We start from the raw sequence: 11376 nt of genomic DNA on the forward strand, positions 1-11376 counted from the left end.
TCAATAAAAAGTAGAACGGGTGGTGAAGGAAATTAATGGACTCAGACAGCTTTATTGTCATAAACAGCTTTATTGTTACCAAACATAAAGAAGAAGAACCATAACTTGATCACAATTTAAAAATACCTATATTTCTGTAGATTTTAATTTCAAGTAATAAACGTTGATTTTTCTAATTTATGGTGTTTTCTTTGTTCATCTTCATCTTATTGTTTTATTGTTATAACCAAGAGAACAATATTATGCTTTTTCCTTGTAACACAAGAGCGAAGAAATGTAGTAATAGATTTTTAGTATTTTCTCGTTCTCTTTTGGTAGAATTTAGTAGTTTTTAACCTCCACAAGCAGTGGATTCGTGATCATACTGTATTTGACAGAAATTTACTACTTGTCGCTATCAAAGGTCATTTATTATCTATTGTAATTATTGTTTCGTTTGTTATTGAAAATTTTCTATAAGATTCGTATTGTAAAATAATTTTTATAGTTTTATAAAATGATTATAAAACATAAATCCCTAACTATATACTTTTAATAAAAAATGCAAGCAAAGAAACGTTATTTCTTTCTATTTTTATCGTGTTTCTTTGGATTATATTGTTTTTCCAATATTCTTAACATAAATAATGAGAATATCAGAAAAAGCCGTAAGAATCAGTTGCCTGAGTTTGCAACCATAGAAGAATTAACTGAGTCACCTTCTCGAAAGAAAAGAAATCCTCAAGCAACAACAAAGTCATGTAGAATGCAAACATGCTTCGATTTCTCGAATTGTGGCAGTGAACCGAAAGTGTACGTCTACCCTACCGATGGACCTGTTAGTGCTACGTACCGTAAAGTTCTATCAGTGATACGAGAATCAAGATATGCGACTCATGATCCAAGCGAAGCCTGTTTGTTTATACCGGCAGTAGATACTTTGGATGCAGACCCTTTGTCTCCTGAGCATATTCCAGATGTAGCATCAAGGCTCTCACGTCTTCCATATTGGAAAAATGGCCGCAATCATCTAATTTTCAACTTATATGCAGGAACTTGGCCTGACTATGCAGAGGGCGCTTTAGGATTTGACTCAGGTGATGCTATAATGGCGAGAGCTAGTGCTTCGGAGACGATTTTTCGTGATGGATTCGATATCTCGCTACCGCTTTTTCATAAAGAACATCCTGAACGTGGTGGTGCACCACCTGCAGCCACTGGTAACCCATTTCCTGCTCCTCGTAAACATTTACTTGCATTTAAAGGGAAACGCTATGTCCATGGAATAGGTAGTGAGACAAGAAACTCTTTATGGCATTTGCATGACGGTAGCAATCTTATTTTAGTTACTACTTGTAGGCATGGAAAATCTTGGAAAGATTTAAGAGATGAAAGGTGTGATGAAGATAATAGGGAATATGACAAGTAAGACTAAATTTAGTAATGTTACAGTGTGACTATAAACAATATATTTTATATTTAAATGATAATGTTGATTTATTATATTTTAGATTTGATTATGAGCAGTTATTAGCAAACTCAACATTTTGTTTAGTCGCCCGTGGAAGGAGACTTGGATCCTACCGCTTCTTGGAAGCTTTGGCAGCTGGATGCGTCCCAGTGTTGTTAAGTAATAGCTGGAGATTGCCTTTTGATGAACGCATTGACTGGAGACGAGCTGTAATTTGGGCTGATGAGCGACTATTGTTACAAGTGAAGATAATATTTATACTATTTTTGAAATAATTTAATAATGAGTAAAAACTTGTATAGCAAGACCTGTGTTTGTTGTAGGTACCAGAATTAGTTCGATCTGTTCCTCCTGAGCGTGTTCTTGCTTTGAGGCAACAGACACAGCTTTTGTGGGAACAATATTTTTCATCAATTGAGAAAATAGTGTTTACTACAATAGAGGTAAATTAACTTGTAATCATTAATAACTTTTGTCTCAGCTGATACCAAACCTGTACCTTGATTAGTTCGTTGGCACAGTTTGTAGTGACCCTGTTTTCTGTTCTGCGGGTTTTGGCTTTCGATTCCGGCCTGAGTCTGGGTGTAACATTTGTATTTATATATGTATTATTTCTATGTATATTTACAAAAAAAAATGTCGGTTACCTATAACACAAGCATTATGTTGCTTACCATATTAACAGCCGTGTGTGTATGTTATACAGATATTTATTTATAAATTTGACCACAGAGCTGTAGTAGCAGAGTAGCCTATACAGCAAAATCCTTTTAGGTAACAGATTCCAAATGTATTAGTCCTTTAATTTTAAAGAATATTTAACCTGAAAGTTTTTAGTATAATAACTGTTTCATATGCTTCCTACTTTTTACAGGAGATAACAAAAAAAGTTAATAACAAACAACAAAAACTCTACCCTTTCCTAAAACTGACTGAAATTATTGTCATCTGACTCTTAAAAATTATTATGATCTAAATTTAATAAAAATAAGTTCCAAACTATTCTGTTTGTCATGATAATTGTCTGTATGGCTACAATTATTTTCTTTGTTATACATTTTTTTACAATAATGACATATGTCTTACATTCAGATAATTAATTATAACAAATCTCAGACATGGTACCTAAATTTACTTCATCACATCAGCCTATCGCAGTCTACTACTGGACATAGGCCTCCACAAGTTCGAGCCAAAAATGGCATGAACTCATATGTTGTGCCCATAGTCACCACGCTGGGCTGGCTTTGTTGCACCGAAGATGCTACTGTCCGTCTTCAGCCTGTGTATTTCAAAGCCAGTAGTTGGATAGTTTTTCTTCCTTGAATTACATATTTACTTAAAATTCTCATTATTTCATTAATTAGTGGCCACATATGATGGTAAGATCCTTAGGAAAAGTTTAAAGTAGGATGTTCATAGACCTGCAAATCAGTTCAGGTCTTTAAAAACATATATGTAAATGTCACAAAAATATTTAGCTCAAAGTGATCTCTTACCAAACATCAAATAGAAGTATTTCATATACAACTTGCTGACCCTGCAAACATTGTTTTGCCATATATGTTATAAACGCCCCTTAATCTCCCCCCCCCCCCCGCCCCTTATAAAAAGCTAATTAATTAATAAGCTAATTAGGGTATGAAACATAGATGTTGGCCGATTCTCAGACCAACCCGATATGCCCACAAAATTTCATAAAAATTGGTCCAGCCATTTCCATGGAGTATTGTAACTAACACTGTGACACGGGAATTTTATATATAAAATAAAAATACAAGTTATAATATTATATTAAAATATTTAATCTATTCACGTCACGTCAGTCTATCGCAGTCCACATAGGCTTTCTCAAGCTCGCGCAAGTTAACAATAAATCAAAAGTTGCTAGAGCTCCTGGGGAGAGTCGGGAGTAGGGTCGGCAACACGCTTGTGATGCTTCAGGTTTTGCAGGTGACTATAGGCTACGGTAACCACTTACCATCATGAGAATCGTATGCTTGTTGGCCGACATAGTCGAATACAAAACATACGTATAAAAAAACTGTGATTACAGATTCTTTTGGAAAGAATAACGGCTCATCGGTTATCGCGCCAGCGTGAAGCGTTAATCTGGAACGCGTCCCCGGGCGCGCTGGGCACGCTGCCGACGTACGGCGACTCGCGCGCGCAGCTGCCCGCGGGCGCGCCCGCGCCGCCCGCGCCCGCCGCGCCCGCGCCGCCGCCGCGCCCGCTGCCCGCGCCCTCCGTGCCGCTCGCCGCGCCGCCCGCCACGCCCGGCCGCACCTACACCGCGCTGCTCTACGCGCAAACCACCTCCCCGGCTCTGCACAAACTTCTCGCGAACATTGCGACCAGCGAGTTTTGTGAAAAAGTGAGCTCCTATAAATTTGTTTTTATGGATTTCAAAGTAACAGTAGACTAACCTTTCATTATTCAAGCATCAAATACAATTGATGCAATTTCATTAGAGAAGGAGCCATATGCCTAGCTATTGATGTCAATAAATCTCTCAATGATTTTCTACATTAATTTTTTTTAACTTAACTTTCATTTCACATTGCAACTGAAATTCTGATAATTATAATTACTTATGTATGTGTGTATGTATGTGTGTGTGTATGTATGTATGTATGTATGTCTTAAATAATAATTATAATAATGTATCTTAACAGGATAACTTTGCATTTCGTGTTTGCTTTAATATGGTTGTACATTTATAAATGTAGTCTATGATAAAATTAATATTGTCAAGTATAATAAATGTAACAACTAGTATAATAAATGTAACAGCTAGCAAAGCAAAAAAAACTGCTTTATATCTAATATATAAAATTCTCGTGTCACGGTGTTTGTAGTTAAACTCCTCCGAAACTGCTTGACCGATTCTCATGAAATTTTGTGTGCATATCGGGTAGGTCTGAGAATCGAACAACATCTATTTTTCATTCCCCTAAATGTTAAGGGTAGTCCACATTTTCCACTACCAATTTTTTTTTAATTTTTAGATAAATTATTTATTTTTTATTTTATTATGATTTCGCGTTAAAAAATATATACAACCCGAAGTTTTCACCCTTCTACCACCAACCCCTATTTTTGTTTGCCGAGTCATCTAGTATATTAATATTTTCACTAATCACAAAAGAAGGCAAAACGTCAATGTTTCATTATAGGATCTATTTTACATACCCCTAAGTTGTAGGGGGGGGGATTAAGGGGGTTAATAAGATATATGGCAAAACAACGTTTGCGGGGTCAGCTAGTATAAATATAATAATTAATTTCAGGTTGTACTTGTGTGGGACAGTGAACGAGCTGCCCCGACACTAAAATCACTTCCGAGGATGGCTGGAGATCTACGAGATCCTTTGCCTGTCGTAGTTATAGATGCCACAACACATTATCCTGGGTATATTTTTTCTCTTTTTCACATAAGGAAGGGGTTGACTTAATCTATCCCTCGAAATTCTCTACACAGAGCATTGTTATCAGCTGCTTATGACAATAACTAAAATCTATTTCTTTAGATAATATAGTAGATGTCCTAGAATGAAAATAAAGCAGAAATAAATGAGTATAAGTTCAAATATATCCTCCGATTTCGATATCTAATCGGGTTGAACTCACGATTATCTCTATTAAATAAACTTTCCACACCATTATGCAAATGATCCTCTTAATTATATTTCAGAAAGTATTTTTTAAACTGTTACGTATTAATATTTTGCTTTAGATATGGTATACTTATATGAAAGTGTCTTTTTTTATAGAGAGGGAGTCTCAGCTCGTTGGCAACCACTTTGGGCAATTCCAACTGCTGCAGTATTTTCTTTGGACGGTGATGCACCATTACTGGCCGAAGAACTAGATTTCGCCTTTCGCGTATGGCAACACTTTCCAGATAGAATAGTCGGCTATCCTGCTCGAAATCACTACTGGGATGAATCAAAGGTATTCTTGTCTTACACATCATAATACTATTTTTTATTTCAAATATATGTACACGCATACTAATGTTTGAAGTAATCAGATGATACAATTTGTGTTTGAATGTTTATTTTATTATACTTTTGTATAGTTCACATCAAATAAACGACTATGTGATATATAATGTGTTATTAAACTGGCGTCCTTCCGATTAGAGTTATGTAAAGTTGGCATGTAAAGGAGACATACCATAACCAAAAATATATGTGAAAAAATAAAGCAGTAATAAGTACAGCTGATTACTACGTAAATTTAAAATTCGACAAATTTGAAAAAAAATGTTGAGAAGACATGGAAAAATTGGCTATAAATAACCGACTTAACAATAAAAGGTGATTTGGTCATTGACAAGACACTAACGTACACACGACGGTAATTTTATTAATTATAATTGTTTAATTTTATTATTTTTGTTAAAGTGTTAGGTCAAGTGTTGCATATTTAGGTTACAATATCGATGCTGATGTCGCAGTTAAATGGAAGGACGCTAGTTTAATAACACGTTGTATAGCAGCTAGTGTAAAAAATCGAAATACTAATATTTTGGTTAAAAATATATGGCATCACACAATTTATTTCATTGAAGTATATTCTGCTCAAAATCTTTAGCAGCCCATCTGGGGAAGTACTTCAACAAGTAGTGCGTTCCTGCAGTGTGAAAGATGGCCAGAATTCATTGGGGGGGGGGGATAGGGTCGGCACTACGGTAACCGCTTACCATCACGTGGGCCGTACGCTTGTTCACCAACTTTGTAGTATAAAAAAAAAATGTATACATTTGTCTAAACATCGGCACTCGCCGGTGTCCATGAACACAAAGTAGTGACGATGCTCGACGAGGCTCGTGTGGGCGCAGGTGTCGTGGGGCTACAGCAGCAAGTGGGGCGGCTCGTACTCCATGGTGCTGCCGGGCGCGGCGCTGGTGCACCGCGCGCTGCTGGCGCTGTACGGCGCCGCCGCGCCCGCGCTGCGCCTGGCCGTGCGGCGCGCGCGCAACTGCGAGGACATCCTGCTCAACTGCCTCGCCGCGCACCTCTCGCGCCGCCCGCCGCTCAAGCTGGCGCAGCGCCGCCGCTACAAGCCCGCCGCGCACCACCGGTACCGGCCCCTCGCCGCAAGCGCTCTCTAACCGCATGTTTCCCTACCGGCAGAGCTTCAGACGAGAGAGAATCTCCTAATCCTCCAATCCTCCAGTCCTATACCTATATCGCATTATTGCATTTTGTTTGGTTCATTAAGTAGACATCTGATTTTTTTACATACGAATGAAGAAGTTTCCATTTTTTTTAATTGATAAATCATAATAATTGTGTTTGCTCGGAAACGAAAAAAAAAAACGACTTCAATTACATCGACAAGTAATACAACGTAAGTAGACGAAAAAAATTAACTAACGCACTTGTCGTCACTACGATTTTCGAGGATTTCCCTCGATTTTTCTGGGATTCCATCATCATATCTTGGTTTCCTTATCATGGTACCACCCGTAGCGTGCATTCCATATAGGCAGAAAGGCACTGCCTACCTTGATATGTTACTAAAAATATATAAAATATAAATATAAAAACATGAACATTACTAAACCATAAATCAATTTAAATCCGCTTCAATTTGAAAAACCCGCCGTCATATATGCGATACCAGCGCTTCGCGCGATCGACGACGGGCTTTTTATGAAACTTCTGCCTACAATCGCTAATAAAATGTTAGCAATGAAAGTAGGACATTATATAATCCTACAATTTTATAATGTCGCGCGTCATATGGAATACGAACAAAGTATTGTGTTTTTAACATTGGTCGCTTTAACAATGACAGGAGGCACAACCTAAGAATAACCTGTAAAATCAAATTGTTTTGAATTCGATACAGTTTTTACCGCATAATCGTATCCGCCATCCGAATCATTCCACAGAGTAATTATTATGACAATTCACTTTGAATTTTTCGTTTGTGCCTTCTTTTGTGATTAGTGAAAATATTAATATACTACATGACTCGGCAAACAAAAATAGGGGTTGGTGGTAGAAGGGTGAAAATTTAGGGTTGTATATATTTTTTAACGCCAAATCATAATAAAATAAAAAATAAATAATTTATCTAAAAATTTAAAAAAAAATTAGGGGTGGACTACCGTTAACATTTAGGGGAAAGAAAAATAGATGTTCGATTCTCAGATCTACCCAATATGCACACAAAATTTCATGAGACTCGGTCAAGCCGTTTCGGAGGAGTTTAACAACAAACACCGCGACACGAGAATTTTATATATTAGATTAGTGATGAATAAGTTTACTCGTGGAATATGTATATAACGGAGATGTGTGTTTGATGAAAGTAAATAGTGCATCCAAATTCAACACGTTCGATTTTACGGATAAATTAAAAATTCTTCAGGCGTAATGATTTAACATATAAATAACAATGACGTTACAATTTTTAATTTATTAATAAATAAACAACTACTTTCATTAAGCATACAATTTCGTAACTAATTAATGGTGTTATCAATGATTTCCTATGTTTGACACAAAGGAAATTATCAGAGTGCCGCCCTTATGAGGTCACAGTCTATCCAGTAATTGATTTATTTGATAGGTATCAGTTGGTTGCTGTACGTGTATTTGTATGCCTGCATTATAAGTATAAATGCACTTTACGTGTCCAATAATTTACTTGTCTGTTCTTGAAATTATCTAAAAGCCTCTATTCAAAACAAAATTGAAATAAATTAGGAAAAACTTACGAGAAAGGAGGTGCAGTGTGGCTGTTCATATGGTTTTTGACTGCCTACCCTGTCTAAAAACTGTATGCACGCCACTGGGTACCACACTTGGGGTATCACTTTTCCAACAAAAAAAAAAAAATATATCAAAATCGGTTCATAAACAATGAAGTTATTCCGAACATACATAAAAAAATTCAGTATATAATATATATGGGAATTTAAACTTTTTAATAATTTTTCTACACGAGACGCTCTAGCGTGTGACGTCATTTGTCCTAGACGACGCTGCACGTATTCGCCGAGTACGTACAAATGTATTGTTGTGTAAGTTGCTTACGCCGTTCGATTCGTATTTTGTTTATTATCTGATGGCAGAAGTTTAAAAAAGCGGCCAAGTGCGAGTCGGACTCGTCCATGACTGGTTCCGTAGCAAATAACGTACTATAAAACTTCTTGTAGTTCGTTGTCACTTTGATCGATGTTTTAACAATAGTGTATTTTTTTAAATTAAGTTATTGATAAGTAAACATAATTAGTTACATAAAAAAAACTTAATAGATCTTGTTTAAACCAATTTTCGATGGAAGTTTGCATGGTAATGTATATTATATATTTTTTTAGTTTTATCATCTCTTATTTTAGAAGTTACACGGGGGTGGCGGCACCCTTTTTACCACTTTGGAGATCTTTCGCGCAAACTCATCAATTTAGAAAAAAATGATATTAGAAACTTCAATATAATTTTTGAAGACCTATCCATAGAACCCACACGTATGGGTTTGATGAAAAAAAATTTTGAGTTTCAGTTCTAAGTATGGGGAACCCCCAAAATTTTTTTTATTTTTTTTTTTTTTATTTTGTGTAAAAATCTTAATGCGGTTCACGGAATACATCTACTTATCAAGTGTCAACAGTATAGTTCTTATAGTGTCGGAAAAAGTGGCTGTTACATACGGATGAACAGACACAGACATGACGAATCCATGAGGGTTCCATTTTTGCCATTTGGCTACGGAACCCTAAAAATGTCTACAAATATTGTAATTGATCCTATGTGTAAAAGCACAACAGTTAAAAATTCCAATTTTTTTTTCGTGTACCAAATGATATAACAACAAGGAGAAAGTGATACAAAACTTCTCCATTATGTGAAGTACAATGACAGATTTATAATTTAATACTAACTCATCGTCATATTTATAAAATTTACACTATACTAAAATAATTTTGTTATCGTCATAACAATTCACGACACATATTGGATATAGAACTGGTAGACAATGGTATTGTCTCGAAAGAACCAGTTGCTACATTCAAAATAATACTTAAGTATATTATATGATTATAATGTAAATATATATTTTTTATCAAGTGGTAAATTTCAGACGAATTCTGTTTATTGAAGTGAGCTGTTTCCAGGTCGTCGTGGAGCGACCCCGAGCACTTCGTTCAGAGACAGTCGTGTCTGAACACGTTCGCGTCGGCCTGGGGCTACATGCCGCTCGTGCGCTCCGTACTGCGACTCGACCCTATTCTATTTAAGGACCCAGTGTCGACGTTACGGAAAAAATATAGAAAAATGGAATTAGTGACTTCATAATTCATATATATATATATATATATATATATATATATATATATATATATATATATATATATATTAATGTATTATAATTAGAAAATTAGTAAACTTTGAGTGATATACGATACGATACGATACGATACGATAGTATAACTTTTATCTTGTTCTAGTCTTAGTCGTAAAATGCATAATTATGTAAACATATCTGTTTTGTTATACTTCTGCACATATTGTTTTAAATAAAGATCATTTTATCTACAATGCTTGTTTAATTTGTTGCTGCGTTTAATTTAAAATTGGTATGATTAGTTACTTAAATTACTAACAACAGGGTTCAGGAAGTGACGATGGTTTCAAACTGATCTTCAAAATCCTCTAGATGATAAAAAAATAATAATGAAATATCTGAATTTGTAGCAGTTTTAAAATATATTATATCACAGCGATTTTTTTCGTGAAGATATTGTTTAATCTTGATTATTAAACAGAAAAAAAAACTGTAACAAAATTTTAAAAATCCACTATAAAAATACAGTATATTACCTATTAGTTTTTCTATAAACGATTAAGTTACAAGCTCAAAGATAATAAAAAAATCCCGAAAAGAATAACGATTGAAATTGTTGCACATTATCATTTATCATGAAATATCCCACCTCCGCCGTTAATGCACTACTACAAATATTATTCAATTAATTTGTATCAATAATTATGCCATGGCTTATAACGCGAAGCATAGTGTTTTACGATCGAATTATTTGCTTCTTTTCCTTATCTATTTTTTATTTATTATTAACTAGCTGACCTGGCGAACTTCGTAACCCCCTATTTTTTTTTCTGAAATATAATAATAACATAATATATCAAAATAAAATATAGCCTATCTTTTAAGTTGGATCAAACTGCACACGGTGTGCAAATTTGACTAAAATCGGTTAAGTAGTTTAGGAGTCCATTGAGGACAAACATTGTGACACGAGATTTATATATATTAAGATAACAGAAAATGATATATATAATAGTTAATTTCATAATGGATTTTTTGTGATTGTCATAAAGCATTCAAACATAATAGATTTGTACTTGCGAAAGCAATGGTAGGTACTTAGATATTTTCTTTATTAAGCGAATGTTAAAATATATCATTGTATGCTTTCCTAATAAAATAAAATAAATTAATACGCCTATAAACGCCTGCAACACTAGAAGCACAGGAGCTCTGGTCACCTTACTCACCACAGGAACACAACACTGCTTGAAAGCAGTGTTATTTAGCTGTGATCTTCTGTGAGGTCGAGGTCCTTCCCCAATCGAGCTGCTCCAGTAGGTATAGTCGTATTTACTGCTGTGCCCCACCTAAGCTAAAATTTAAATAATGTCAAAACTGATGTTTTAATTTAATAAATAAAAATTAATAGGTATAAAATTGGAAAATATGTGACGAAACACAAGGCAGGTAAAGGTATCTGTGACAAGGACGAGGGAGGGATCCATAAATCGTGAAATTCGTGTGACGTGGATGGTCCCTTATTATATTAAAAAATATTCTTATAAAATAATATGTGAAGGGTGATGGATCGAAGTACAGTTCCCACAAAATGTATGTAGAAAAGTTACTATAAGCAT

General features: G+C 35.1%; 1 protein-coding gene across 1 annotated transcript; it reads left to right on the forward strand.

Moving 5' to 3' along the window:
* Positions 1 to 527: 527 nt before the first annotated feature.
* On the forward strand, positions 528 to 10011 carry LOC123669423 (exostosin-1). Its single transcript, XM_045603032.1, has 9 exons — positions 528 to 1404; positions 1491 to 1692; positions 1774 to 1893; positions 3507 to 3824; positions 4741 to 4862; positions 5224 to 5404; positions 6297 to 6538; positions 9588 to 9771; positions 9816 to 10011. Exons 1-8 carry the CDS (start codon positions 542 to 544, stop codon positions 9766 to 9768), a joined length of 2229 nt encoding a protein of 742 aa, XP_045458988.1. The 5' UTR covers positions 528 to 541; the 3' UTR covers positions 9769 to 9771; positions 9816 to 10011.
* The last annotated feature ends 1365 nt before the right edge of the window (positions 10012 to 11376 follow it).

This window comes from Melitaea cinxia, chromosome 1 (genome assembly GCF_905220565.1).
Source record: "Melitaea cinxia chromosome 1, ilMelCinx1.1, whole genome shotgun sequence".
Taxonomy (NCBI): domain Eukaryota; kingdom Metazoa; phylum Arthropoda; class Insecta; order Lepidoptera; family Nymphalidae; genus Melitaea; species Melitaea cinxia.

Excerpts from the sequence above, each read along its gene's own strand:
- LOC123669423 (XM_045603032.1), top strand. The coding sequence starts at position 542 with ATGCAAGCAAAGAAACGTTATTTCTTTCTATTTTTATCGTGTTTCTTT. Across the intron at positions 1,894-3,506 it reads TAGTGTTTACTACAATAGAG|ATTCTTTTGGAAAGAATAAC; the intron begins GTAAATTAACTT and ends CTGTGATTACAG. Across the intron at positions 4,863-5,223 it reads GCCACAACACATTATCCTGG|AGAGGGAGTCTCAGCTCGTT; the intron begins GTATATTTTTTC and ends CTTTTTTTATAG.